This window comes from Rhopalosiphum padi, chromosome 1 (genome assembly GCF_020882245.1).
Source record: "Rhopalosiphum padi isolate XX-2018 chromosome 1, ASM2088224v1, whole genome shotgun sequence".
NCBI lineage: Eukaryota > Metazoa > Arthropoda > Insecta > Hemiptera > Aphididae > Rhopalosiphum > Rhopalosiphum padi.
Genome location: NC_083597.1, coordinates 15,634,057 through 15,648,853, shown reverse-complemented (window position 1 = coordinate 15,648,853; position 14,797 = coordinate 15,634,057). Strand labels below are relative to the sequence as shown.

At 27.0% G+C, this 14,797-nt stretch overlaps 2 protein-coding genes across 3 annotated transcripts in view; one reads left to right on the top strand and one right to left on the bottom strand.

The window, feature by feature from the left end:
- The window catches only part of LOC132917062 (sodium/potassium/calcium exchanger 5-like), a 37,090-nt gene extending 25,883 nt beyond the window's left edge, over positions 1 to 11,207 (top strand). The window contains exons 4-8 of one of the 2 annotated variants that reach the window (XM_060977592.1): positions 6,417 to 6,545; positions 6,855 to 6,998; positions 9,422 to 9,619; positions 9,726 to 9,827; positions 10,110 to 11,207. In XM_060977592.1, the coding sequence (XP_060833575.1) occupies positions 6,417 to 6,545; positions 6,855 to 6,998; positions 9,422 to 9,619; positions 9,726 to 9,827; positions 10,110 to 10,432 (896 nt within the window). In that variant the 3' untranslated portion in view covers positions 10,433 to 11,207. The remainder of the gene's footprint in view (positions 1 to 6,416; positions 6,546 to 6,854; positions 6,999 to 9,421; positions 9,620 to 9,725; positions 9,828 to 10,109) is intronic. The other variant, XM_060977593.1, reaches the window with a different exon arrangement.
- LOC132917063 (guanine nucleotide-binding protein-like 3 homolog) lies at positions 11,086 to 14,514 on the bottom strand. The gene is made up of 7 exons (XM_060977594.1): positions 14,304 to 14,514; positions 14,118 to 14,225; positions 13,693 to 13,931; positions 13,158 to 13,624; positions 12,907 to 13,099; positions 12,690 to 12,838; positions 11,086 to 11,356 (listed from the first exon to the last, which is right to left on the bottom strand). Exons 1-7 carry the CDS (start codon positions 14,320 to 14,322, stop codon positions 11,182 to 11,184), a joined length of 1,350 nt encoding a protein of 449 aa, XP_060833577.1. The 5' UTR covers positions 14,323 to 14,514; the 3' UTR covers positions 11,086 to 11,181.
- Positions 14,515 to 14,797: the final 283 nt, after the last annotated feature.

The following is a 14,797-nucleotide window of genomic DNA, read 5'->3' as shown; positions in this document are numbered from 1 at the left end:
ACACATTCATTATATTGTTAAAAAGGGAAATTTGAAAGGTCAATAATTCAAAACCGCACACATTTGATTGACAGTTAAAAATTAAATAGAAAAATTATAAAATTGTTTTTGATCTGGACAAGAAGACATAATCTCGACAAACGCCGTAGGAATCAAATGTGATGATAAATAAGGCTAACAAAAAAAAATGTTTAACCATAATCCAAATTGTAAATATTTAACATTGTAATTTTTTTTAATATTGGTATAGAACTGTTTATTCTGTATAATACCGAAAGTATTATTTTTATGATTTGGTGATCTTGATTAAATATGATTTACTGGTGTGCAGTACTAAACGTTAATTTTATTTTAGATAAATGTATACGTTATATATATCAATGTGTGCGGTATTGAACGGTTTGATTTGGGGAAAATATGCGAAAAAGTGTGCAGTTATGAACGACGCCCCTGATAATACCTATTAATTATTAAATATAATATTATAATATATTTGATAAAACTTTTAAAATGTAAAATATTTAGAACCTATTGTTATAAACTTAATTATACATAAAATATAAAATGCATTTAAAAAAAAAATTAGGTAATAAGAATTTAAACAAATGCTACCTATACTATTTAAGGATAAAATGGGAATAGACATGCTTCAATGTGCTTGGATTATATTTATGAACATTAAACTTCCATTGTCACTGTATCACGCATCCTCATTATTCAATTCATCACGCAATAATAAATAATTATGAAAGATATTATAGGTACGGAGTAAATCTCATCATTTTATAAAGTATTTACTTTTCTCGATATCTTCATTATACAAATAAATAAAAACGTATAAGTAATAAACATATATACAGTTTTTGACTCTCGCCATAAATTTAAATGGTTAAAAATGAAAAATGAATCTTTTAATATTCAAAATATTATATAGGTATACTATATCATTCTATTTTAGAAATAAATAAGTAATAGTGATAGTGAGTACCTACTTACAGTTAAAATCATCATTACATCATCTTGTGTATGTAAATAGGTATACTAAAAATAGGCATATTTAACATGACGCTTGCCATAGTAACAAGTTTCGCAGACTAGCTTCAAATCTATATACTCACAATCATCATGAAAATATTACGTATCATGAATGTTTGATACTTGACTCACAACTATACTAACTTCGCCATATCCGAGAAATTATTGTATTTGTAAAATTGTATCCAGTCAAAACTAATGACAATACTTTATGAGAATTTCGAAGTCCGCAGTTTTTTCAATAACCTACCTATTAAATTATCTATAGACATTTGATTTATATAATTTGTCCAGATTTATAACTATATGCATAATCTTCTTAATTATTCTAAAGGCTTTATCCTTTCATAATGAAACCAATCGTTGCATCCAGAAATTTTAATAATTTCTTCTTAAACTTAGTCTTTCTTTCCCTTTGTAACTATTTAAATTTTATTTCTATTGTATTGAGTATAAGGTGGTTATGTTTTATGAAAATAAATTTGACATTTGAATTAAAATATACTTGGAAAAAATGTAAATACTCGGTATTATCTATGTTCATCATTTTTATAGAAACCATAATATGCAAGTAATTGAATATCTAGTCAGCGTAAAACTCCTAAAATAAATTATCGAAAAAATAAATACTTAGGTACAATACTACTTATACTAGTAAATGAGTACCTAAACGCAATTGAATTCACTTTAATATTTCAATATCGATGATTAATAATAAGTTATTTTAAAAATTATTATTAGTGTAATATACGTACGCTATCCGTTATTGCAAAGTAATCTAAAAAGTAAATAAATACAAAACAATAATTAAAAACAACTTGCTCATGCGCAAATACGCAAGACCTATGTTATTATGTATGTGTTTTTATAGATGTATACTATACTGTAAACAGTATATACATATATACAATGTCAAAATATTGTTATAAGGGTCAATAACATGAGTTTGCGATCATAGGATAGACGGTCCTGTGGTACTAATTTATAGGTACCTACCCACCTACCTACACACTACCTACTTTATATAATGGCATATTATATAGCCTATAGGCTATATTGCTATAGGTATATAAAACAGCATTTAATTTTATAGAAACGCGAATTTTTTGGCAATCGTAATGTTGTATTACTATTAGTATTATAATTTATAATAAGTTATTATAACTTATAACCGTCGGCGACGACGCGGACGATTAGAGAGTTTCGAGCACAGTTTGCCACAGTAGTCACTGCCGCTGATAGGCAGATTTCTAGATAACCTTGAGAGGCCTAGGGGCTATAGTCAATCGATATACATAAACATATTATACAGGGTGATTCACTAAGTATGCTCACCCCAAATGTAGTTATTCAAAATTTGATTATTGAAATTTATAATGTAATTATATACTTAAACTCTGAAACTCTTGAGATTTTTTGTACCATTTAAGAAGTGCCCTGTGCCACTAGTTATACTACTATACGACTAAGTTATACTAACTTTTGTTTTACAAATGAAAACTACTTTTTATACCGTAAATTATTTAGTAGATATTTTTCCTGAAAATATTGAAGTATCAAATCAAAACTCGAGCATTTGGTTTTTGAATTGTTTAATTTTGTATTCTAAGAATAATAGGTTCACGATAATCGTTTGGAAAATATGGGGGTTATGGAGACATGAACATTTTAGTAATTAATATTAATGTATTAACATTTATAGGTATTTTGTAAAAATAATGTAGTATAATAAATACTAGATCCAATATTACATATTATATACCTATTTTATATTTTTTGTAAAACTGTTTCTAAGGACTATATTACCCTTAGTATAAACATTTTTATTAATGAAAAACTACTCATTCAAATTTCATAATATAAGGTAACATTTTCAAAAATATTATCTTCTAAATAATTAAAAGTAAAAAGCGAAGTTTAAAAAAAAGAAGTTTGTTTCACTCCAGAGCATTCCTTATGTTGTACCAAAAATTTCAATCGTAAAATACGGTTTTTAAGTATATTTAAAAATGTAAAAAATCAGAATTTGAATTTCTTTATTATAGAAAGAAAAATTTGGGGCGGACATGCTTTGCAATCACCCCGTATATACAATAACAAAAAAATAAGGTTATATTTTATACCATTGAAATAGCATATATAAGTACCTTATTACTTACATATTTCAAGTTATTATAGATATCTACATATCTATTATTAATTAGGCACTGTACTATTATTACCTATATTCAGATCTCCGTTCGATGTTTATTGTATAATATAACGTGTCGTAGTGTAGAATTTAGATACCTAAGTAGCCATGTATAGGTATATATAACAAAATTATACGCGTAATTCGTATCTATATTATTATACTTAATGTTTTCATAAGCTTGGATACATAAATGAACTAATATAATGTGAGATAGGTATATTACTTATATAATATTACATATTATTTACATTAAATATACCTATAGTTATTTGTTATTTAAAAATAATTTAACAGTCATTGATTTTTCTTTGTCATGCCTATACACAATAATATTTGTTTACAAAAGATTCTTTGTTCGTAATAGATTAACTTGTCTGTAGTTTACCTAATACTAATCTAGAATAAACGATGGGTTTATTTTTTTAAACCGACAAAAAACTGTATTTCTTTACAAAAATGTATATGAAAACAATTTGTTATTTTAAAAAAAAAGCTATAGATACCACGTGGCTAAAATAATTGTTATTCATATTACATTACGACGTATATTATATAGTTATAGTTATCACAGGTTTATTAATAAATAAACAACTTCTAATGTAATACTCAACGACTTGAATCAATTAATGATTGTACAAATAAATGTTTTTCTAAACTTTTTCTCGGAAATAATAAACTAGTTTACATTAGAGCATTAGGTGTACGATAATAATTCATAAGACGATGTTATTATGATACGTTCTAAATTATGTAGGTATGTGCCATTGAAAATACGTGTCCACCATAGGAAATCATTTGCTATAATATTTATTTTTTTTATAACTATAAGCCTATCAAAATAGGTAGGTCGGTAAAGTTTTTCACAACAAAGTAAACAAACAATTTATGACCTTGTAAAATGTAAATAAGTAAATATATTTAAATTTATATTAAATAATAATTATAATACGTATTATATTATATATAGTAACACTGATCTTTATACATAATATAATAAAATTTTATTAGTTACCTATCAACTATATATATATATAGCGGCCCTTAACATATACCCTTGTAATTTAATTTAAAAGTCTGCCGTTATAAATGTTATAGATTACATGGTCTCTTTATAGAATATAACCTTAACTCGATTGAAAAACAATAGATTATATTAAAATTGTGTAGTACTTCTTCAACTTCAAGTCTTCAAATAGTAGTTGCGGTGTAAATTTGTTAAAAATAAAAATTTTAAATACGATCGTAAGACCAGTACAGTTTTTGCGAGATTCTAAAAAAAGTTTTTCTCAATTTTTCTTTTTAAATATTGGAAATTTGGAAGCTATTTTATTGATAATATATGCTATTTGTTTCTAAAAATAATAGAAATTAAATCTAAAAAAATTATTTTCATAAGTTTATAACCTATTCTAACTAAGGACGAAAAGGTATAAAACAGATTTCCTATTTTTTCCAAATCAAGTTTACATCACATCATAGCTCCTATTGGTATTTTAAATATCAATTGATTTTATATGTGCGTTTCATCACATGGTTTATTGCCTACGGGCTACATTGAGGTTGCAGCAGTCGAGAGTAGCGGACCGTGGATTGCCAATTCCTGAGCTAATTATTAGATATTAGTTTAAAACTTTAAGACAAATAACTGTTCTAGTCAGAAGTTACTCCTTAAGGAGTTAGGTTTTAGTCTCGTAACTTGTTTGTTATTATCTTTACCTATATAGCGGCTATAGTTAATAATGTAATATGTACTCGTATATTATAATATTGTTGTAATCTAATAACTTTGTAAAAAATACCCGTGGTGTCTATAGTAATTTAATATTAGAAAAATTATATAATAATATAATATCTATATATTATAATAATATCATTGTTATATGTAATATGATTGTAAATTTATAACTTTATGTGTAGATTTCTTATATTTTTATGACACGTGTTTTTGGACATCCTCAACTTAATTAGTCTACAGAGTGTTTGAGTCACATATCATACTCAATGCAGAACCTCTTTTACTTTCAATAATGTATTTGTTTAAAATCTAATTTTTGTTATTTAATATACTTAAATACCATGCTTAAAAATTCTTGAGATTTTTGTACTACTTAAGGAGTAATCATCGTGTGTGTTATTTTTAAAATGAGAGCCCCATTTTTATACTGTACATTTTTAGTGAATTATTTTTTCGAAAATTTTTTTAATTATCTTAATTAATACTATAACAGTATAACAAATAGTTTTTGAGTTAGTGAACTTTGTGTGTCGAGGATAATAGTAATAGAACAATATAATAATAAAATTGGAAATATGGGAGGTATAGGGATTTTAAAACTTAAATAATTTATGTTGATCTATCAATATTTATAATTTTTAAAAATTGCACAAGGAAAATAAATACTAGATCCAATATTTCATGTGTTTTATTTATTTGTAAAACCATTTTTAAGGACTATTATCCTTTGCATAAACATTTTAATAACTAAGAAAGTAAGAACTTACTCACTCGAATTTTGGATTATATAGGTACATTAAAATGTTCAAAAAACTAATTCCCTAAATAAGCTGAATGTTAATATTTGAAAAACAAAAAATTGTATCACCACAGGACATTTTTTAAGTAATAAAAACAATTTCAATACTTTTAAAATATGTTATGTATATTTAAAAAATTCAAAAATCATAATAATCATAATATATAGAGATCCAAATTGTTCATCATCAAATTAGAGATAAAGACAAAGAGTATACATGTATAGTAACCAATAAATAAAATCTTCTGATTTAACACTTTTTTTAATTTAATTTTTTCATTAAATTTGTTACAACTTTTAAGACTGGTATCTCCTCGAATAACTGCGCAGTCTGTACATATATTAAACAAAAAATTGTTATATGAATACAAATGTACATGTTTAACAACCAATAAATATATAGGTTCCTGTATACTATTACTTACCAACCTAATTAGTAAATTACAAGATACAACTCTTACAATTTAATGTTTTGAGTTCGAATAGAAACACTCAAACACAAACTAGTTATACGCATTATATATACAAATCAATTAATAAAGTACCTAATTTTTGAGTCCTGCACCTATAATTTCTATTCCTGACATTCCTGTATAGTTATAGTAATAGTAGGTTGCCTACCTACCTAGCAACACACCTATTCACTGTTGCAGGGGCTATAGTTTTCGATTATGTTCAACGGCTGTTAATCAATGCATTGTTTTATGGGAAATTTACTTCGAATGAATGTCGAAGCATTTCGTTACCTGAAAATGGTGAAAAAGCATGTCAATACGGAACGGGTTGGTTAAAAGATTACGCTTTGAATAACGACAATATGCATGAGCATGATTTATTCATATATTTATATCAAAATTTGAAGACTGCTCTAATATTATCTTCTGTTTCTAACGTTTTAACAATACTGTTAGCTTATAAGTACCTTATATCTATCGTTAATGACAATAACAATAATAATAAATCTTCACTTCAATACCTATTACCTATTCTACACAACAGAGCTACTTCAAGTTTTGGTATTATGCAGACATCACACGCTTTACTGCTTTAGGGTTTAACGCGAATCTCTTATATATATGTTTGAATTATAGCTTCAAACTCGATGAAACCACCGGCGTTCGACATTGGTTACGGCGTTTATCGTTCGTTCTACTTCACGGAGTACGTACCGCCCCCGCCGGCGAAGAAGTCCCAGACGAGCAAAGATCCCAATGAAATAGACAACGAGGAACCGAGTAATTATTATTATTTTATAATAACGCACGACGATTTCATGTTATTCAGACGGGGGCGTCATTTTTTATTTGCTAGGTATAACTGTAAATGTGTATCTATACATTTTACATTGGACACATCACCCATGGGATGCTCTTTATGTTATATTATTACAAATTTGTTATTGAAATCGATAAACACTATTCTAACACAGATGATAATATTTTGATGGTCTTAGAAATTTTCAACGATAAGTGATCATTTTTTTTTCAATTTTAAATCGTCCTTAGCAATATATTTATTATTTATTGAAAGTTAAAAATATTTATTTTAATATTAACTGTATAGGAACATATCCTAAATTATTTTCAGAATTTATTTTTGGTAAATAATATCGAATTTTAAAAAAAAAAATCAGGCAATTAGGTAACGCTGTACAATAGGTATGTTAAATGGTATTTCCTCAGTCCTCATTAAGCAGGTTACTATAATGGATAATATAATATTAAATTTGAATTAAATTATAAATCATCGCATATATATATATATACTATGAAAAACGATTCTAAGCGGATAAGATCTGTTAGTCTGTTGTTTGTCTGTCTACAATACAATTTTCAACTATTTTTAAATTTAATATAAGATCCAACAATATTTATTTTTATATTATATGTAATATCTGTATAAAAATATTAAAAATACACTTACATTTAGAGTTAGAATTTTGATGAATTTCATAAAAATCGTAAAAAATTGAAAACTATTTAGAAGTTAAAAATTCAAAAAAACTTTTGATTTTATGCCTAAGTTTTAAAATTGCATACAAGATTCTTTATAAATAGTTCATACAGTATTAACAGAAATTTATAATCACATTTTGTTTTATTTAAGTTGATATAATATGTTATAAATATATGTTATTAATTATTATATTATTATAATAATTAAATATTTAAATGATAATAATATAATGAAAGCAATATTTTAGGCGCTACTGATTCCGCTCAGTATCATTTTTGGTTTAGTTATAATAATAAATCATTGAATTAAAATTTAACACGTCTATAATAGTGGCCCACTCGATACGACAATACCTAATGTCTAATGTATAGCGAACCAGAGCGCACTTGTCTACCTTTTTTTTGGTCTATATTAGCTTCTTTAGTCTAAGATCTATAGGTACAATACAACTACCTAATGGCTAATTATTAATACTTTTTTGTTATTATTTATTTATATACCATATACCTAATTGATAAAAGACATTGTTTAAAAAACATAAATATTATAAAATTATAACAACATCATTCTCCTTTTAGAATTTGTTAGCAGGTAAGTATGTATGGTAAATTTTCATGGATTTAATATTTTACATTTTTTTTGTTTATAATAAGTACAAAATATAAATACATGTTTTTGAACATGTATATACTTGATACCTATAATATGTTTAACTGATATGATGGTAGACTAAAGTATAAATTATATTGTGTGGAATCCCACTTAATATTTTGAAATGACGCCCCTGAATAACGGGCGTAACCGTTTTCTGCCAAAATCGACCTTCTTGTTAACCTCTAAGTCCGTTTACCGCCCGTATAATAATATATATTTCCATTTTTTGCCAATACTATTCACATTGTATCCTCTAAAACTTTGGGCACTCGCATCTTCTGAACTTACACGCACAACAAACGCCTAGGTATATGAGTCATTTCATGCACATTTAAAAAATAGATTTTATCGACATTCGCTATCTATTTTACAATGAAATCGTTAATGATTTAGAAGCATCTCTATGAACCAAAAACACCGCGATGTCAAATTTTCAACCGACAAAAAAAACATTGTTTAATTGATCAATATAAAAAGAAGAAATATACCGGATATACGTTTTTGAAATCCATAGTGTATTGCGTATAACTACTAAAACTATAAAAAAGTAATAAAAAAAAAAAAAAAAAATTACAATTACAATTACAATTTTAATTGATTTTAAAATCAAGATTATTAAGATTTTACTTCATTTTTTATAACTTACAGACATAATTTTGACTTTATTTTTGTAACATTATATAATGATCTATGTATACAATAAAAGAGTAATTAATGTTTAAAAAATATATATATTTAATTAAAATCCATTACATAATTATTTTTTTATTTTAAAAATCATTGCCAATTATCAACAATTTCGCGTTGTTATATTACCTAAGGGGTTACCTAGGTTTAAAGTATAAAAATTAAAATTTGTAGTGGTGGAAAAAGGAAGTATAAATTATTATATTGTAAACGGAAAGGTTGATTTTGTCGGAAAAATAGATCACTCCTGAAAAACGATCGTCGTAAATCGTATTCTGTGTGTTATTGGGTAAAGGTAATGGTAAAGTTATTTGTTATATTGTATCCGTATTAAAAATAATATTAAAACGTAAACTTGCAGTTTCCCCCATATGGAAAATACCAACAGGTGTATTACCCAAAATGTGGTGGGTATTTTCCTTACCAGTAGCATTCATGTTGTCGGTAACAGTGCCGGATTGCCGGACAAGGCGTAAGGTGTACCCGTACACGTTCATCATGTGCATAATTTGGATAGGCATCAGTTCATACATAGTTTCTTGGATGTTGTCAATATGTGGTGAGTACTTAGTGATAGTTATTGTTTTATAATTTAATATTTTTTTTATAAACATCAGTTGCTGTGGTATTAATTCACCATATCTTTTTTTTTTGTTTGTTAATAGGAGACACATTTCATATTAGTGACATTGTGATGGGCATAGCTGTGCTGGCGGCTGGTGGTAGCATACCTGAAGCGACTTCGGGTATAATAAATGCCCGTAACGGTAAGAACTCAACGTCACTACAAATAATTTCGATAATAGTATTCAGTTGGATTTTGGAGGGGGGAGGGACATGGGCTCGCACAAAATTCAGTCCATGACGGGCCACATCAAACTAAAGAATGTTGAATTTTAAAAACGCAAATTCGCCTTAGATCGTACCCCTCATTTATGAGGACTTCTATTTGATGAGCCCCGAGACCCCCACAACTCTAAATCTGACCTTAGTCGTATTATTATTATTATTTATTAATCATTTTTTTTATATTATATTTAATGCCCTAGGTGAGGGATCGATGAGCATCAGCAATGCGTTAGGTGCCAATACATTGGACATACTATTATGTTTGGGTTTGCCGTGGTTTATCAAATGTCTCATGCCAGTCTCCATGAATGGTGGACCTATATTGATGGAAACCAACGATTTATTTTTTAACTGCATATGTTTGATCATTAGTGTGATTGTGCTAAACATTGCAGCTGCTGCGAATGGATTCAAAATGTATAAGACATTTGGTATTATATGTCTTATCGGTCACATTTGTATCATAACAATATTCATAATTAGCGGCCTTAATGTAAAAAGCACAGACATTGGGCAATGTTAATATCAAATAGACACTATTTAGAATATTCATTCATTATTTATCATTTTTAATTGTTATCAAATGAATGCCATACATTTTAGTTTTAAGAAAATGTTTACAATATGTATGAACACTGTATACAGTATAATAACTATAAACATCAATTATTTTCATTTTATTAGTTTTATCAAGTATTATGTTTAATTAATGTAGATATTTTTAACCAATGACGTGTAGTGAACACTAGAATATTAAGAATATAGTAATAAGTATTTTGATAAAAATAACCACCTATTTACATATTTTTGTGCCAACATTTATTTTACCATTTAATATTATTTGAATAATTTGTTTAATATGAATATTGACTTGTATGTTAATTATAAATTGTAGGTCCTATGGAACTTGTTTTATATTATTTTATCTAGTTGAAAAATTATTGTAGATTATTGTTTTTATTTTTTAATAAACATTAATGATGATTTAATTAAAATATTTCAATAATTTAATGAGAATGTTAAATAGCTATAAGACTGATGACTATATTATTATATAATAATTAATTATGGCTAATAAACAGTAACCAATAAAATACGATTTAGATTGATGATAAGAAACATAGGAAAAAATATTACATTCATGCATGTAATTTAATTTTAGAAATTATTAAGAAATGTCTTGATATTTGTTACTTTATTAAAATATATGTGTATTTTGAAAATATTGATAATAAAATAACAAAAATGAAATAATAGTTTTAACAATAATCATTATGAATCGGTCATATCAAAATAAAGAGTTCTAGCTCTATCTCTACAATGAGATAGACCTTTATTAATTTTTGTGCTCATATCTTCAACATTGAATTTTGTTCCCAGTTCCATAGACATTACTGTTCCTGAAGGTTCTGTAGCAGGTGGCCGCGTGTAGTACAGTAATGTTCCGCTAAAAAAAAATATATTATTAAATTACTATGAAAATTATGTACAGCATGACTAAACCTATATGATGTAACAAAATATAAATTGTGTCTGGATGCAATTTATTGATTAACTGATTGAGTCAATTGAAGTAAATTATTTTAAATTGACTTTTAGTTTACAACAGGAATCATTCAAATCTTAAAACATAAATATTTTATAATAATTTAGACCATAATATTTCATATAACCCCAACATTATTTAAACTAACCATAATTCAAGTTATATATTAGATTCAGATATTCATTAAATGAATAGTATCACAAAATTCTCAATTTTGGTAATTTATTTATAGTATATTTTAGATTAATTTAATAAATATAATTAAATTTATATAGGTGTATTATTTTACATAATCTAGGGGAGGAGGTAACCAGACCAAGGTTACTTTAGCTAGTAGGTTGTAGATTTTTTTATCTGTGAGATTTTCAAAAAAAAAAAATTAATTATTAAAAATATGTATTAAACCTTGTGCGTTCAATAAGATCAAAATACGTCAAGGTATTATACCTATCTATGTCATAATGTATATTTAATATTGAGATTAAACTTTTTTGCCCACTTACAATTTTGTATTTTTTTTTATAAAACGACATATCAATACTAATTAGATTCATGTTTTATATGACAACAGTACTAACACGTTCAGTAGGGAGCTGACATCCGCCGCCAATCCGTGATTGTCACTAATACTTTTATTTAGATATGTTTAAATAATTCAGCCATAAAGACACTGCTTCAATATTTATCATGGCCATTCAGAAAGTATGTAATAAACAATGCACTGAAGTTTGTTTTTGTGTACCGCGTATTTTTGTTAAGTTTTATAAAAAACAATTGTTATCAACAGTAAGTTATACACGGCGTGTGGAACTAGATTAGGAATAAACGTGCGGAGGTGAACATGTAAATATAATTTTTTTAACAAGAACTTACAATTTAATCAATTTAAATTACTTAGAGGACACCACACATATTTGTTTCTCTCTTACAAATGTGTAATATAATATTAGAGAGAAAGAACTTACTATTAAACTTAAATATAACATTTTCTATACTTAATTGGTTAAGATTAATATAACATATTTTATGATCTTCAAAAACTTAAAGTTAATCACTATTGTGTTTTATAATCATTAAAACCAAATTAATCACAGCTTTCTCCAAATTTAAATCAAAGATAAATAATTGGTCAAATACACCAATATTTATCTTAGTTAATTAGTATTATATTTTCATTTTATTTCCAAGCAATCAGGAAATATTTTTAAATAAAATTAAAAAGAATAACACTTACTCTTTTAAATCTTTCATGAAAGATTTGGCTGCATTAAGTTGGTCTGGTTTTCCTTGTCTATTTATTAAGCTATGTCGCTTTGCTTTCATTTCAAGTATATGTGTATAATCTTCAGTATTTTCTACAGTCATGTCATACAATAGCTTAAACTAAATAAAAAAATTATGTTAATAAAAATAGACATCAGTTATAAGCAAATTCAATCATGTTTACATACCTGATTTTTTTTTATGTAAGGTAATATTAAAGCACATATCTTGATTGGGGCTACATTTTGAAGATCTACTTGTAATGCCTGTCTTAATAATAAACGACTATCACTGGGCTTCTCCAAAATTGTACTAGCTCCAGTACATTTCCATGGCAATAATTCAATTTTAACATTATTGAAAGGAAATACTCCTACTGATCTGTAAACATTCAACCATTGAATTTGGTTACTAGTAAAAAATAAAATTATTAACTCACTGATTCTTTTTTGATGGAACAGGTTCATCACCAATTGTATATTTCCATTTAATGGTATCTACAACACAAGATTTTCCCACTTTGGGCATACCAACAACACCAACTGTAATACCTAAGATTGGTGCATCTATACAAGTCTGTAAATAGTGTAACACAACAGATTCACCAAAACATCTATTGGCTACTTTTTTTTTTATTCTTGCTAAAAAATTTGGATCTTTTGCACTGGTTTTGGGTGTATTTCGTACTTCACGACTAGCTCTGAATGGCACTGTTGGTGCTATCTTGCTAAAATACTCAACCCAATCATTTATTATTGTTTTAGGCACTAGATCAATTTTATTTAACAAAATAATACGTTTTTTATCTGGATTAGCTGTTAAGTAATCGTCTATTTCTTTAGAACGAGTAGCTAATGGATCACGAATATCCAAAACTTCTAGAACTACATCACTCATAGAAATGATCTAAAACAAATATTAATTTATGAATATAAAAAACTACAAATCATAGAATCTATTATAGGCAAGTTTACATTTTTAAAATTGTGTTCCATATATCGGTCTTCTCTAGTTTCTTTTAAAAGCCATTTTTGTCTAAAAGGCAATTTTGATTCAGTACTTTTTTTAGTTTCTTCTTCAGGTTGTGTTTCCATTGAAGCAAAATTTGACAAACGAATTTCTCGTTCTTTTCTTTTGGCTTCATTAAGTTGCTCAATGATTTCTTCTTTGAATGGACACATGTTCGGAGCAATGATCATACTATTTTTGGTTTCTAAGCATAATAAATAATTAAAATTAAATACTTAATACTATATAAACATAGAATCATTAAAATAAAATATTGTACGATTTGTTTTGACAAATGTTTCAGATAACTTGAGGTAATATGACACCAAAATAAGCAAACACAAGTTATAAAAAAGGTATGTTACATTATTAAAAGACAACAAGAACTCACTTTTTTTAGGATTTTTCTTTGCATCTCTTTTGAGTTTACGATTGTGATCTCGTACTTTCTTGGCAACCTTATACTTGGTCCTGCACTTTAAACGTTTCGACTGTTTCCCTATGGATAAATGTTAAAGTTGTAATATAGAAAATAAAATTGTTGGTAAAAAGTCATAGCTGTTCTGGTAGTACTTACTCTTTTTTGGTAACGCCATTGTGTCTCACGATCTGTGTACGAAGTCTGAAAATATATCACAAAACAATAACGATCAAACTGCACCTATTATTTTGGGATAATATATAATAATATTATGAAGTTAATAGCACACTAGCAACTATGGACGAGACAGAGATTAGGAGATGTTCAATATTTACGTGCGGAGAGTATCCGCACAAATGATAGAACACGACGGGGACGTCTGTGAGTTAACCTCAAAAACGGAACGTGATCAGGCCGGCTACGGTTCACGATAATATATAATCTATACGGTATGTGATGTAATAATAATTGTGGGTTGGTACCACCGCCCGTAAAGATTTACATATTTATCTATATCGGCAGATCGTCGATGGTCCGGAGCGCAATCTACACGAGCTGGTCAACGGACGAACAGCAGCACCAGGAGCAGCTGTTTGAACGTAAACAAAAGGACCGCGCGTCGATTGGAGGACGGGACCGTCGTCGTATTA

Excerpts from the sequence above, each read along its gene's own strand:
- LOC132917063 (XM_060977594.1), bottom strand. Across the intron at positions 13,932-14,117 it reads AAAGAAAAATCCTAAAAAAA|AAACCAAAAATAGTATGATC; the intron begins GTGAGTTCTTGT and ends TATTATGCTTAG. Across the intron at positions 13,100-13,157 it reads GTTCCATCAAAAAAGAATCA|ATCAGTAGGAGTATTTCCTT; the intron begins GTGAGTTAATAA and ends GAATGTTTACAG.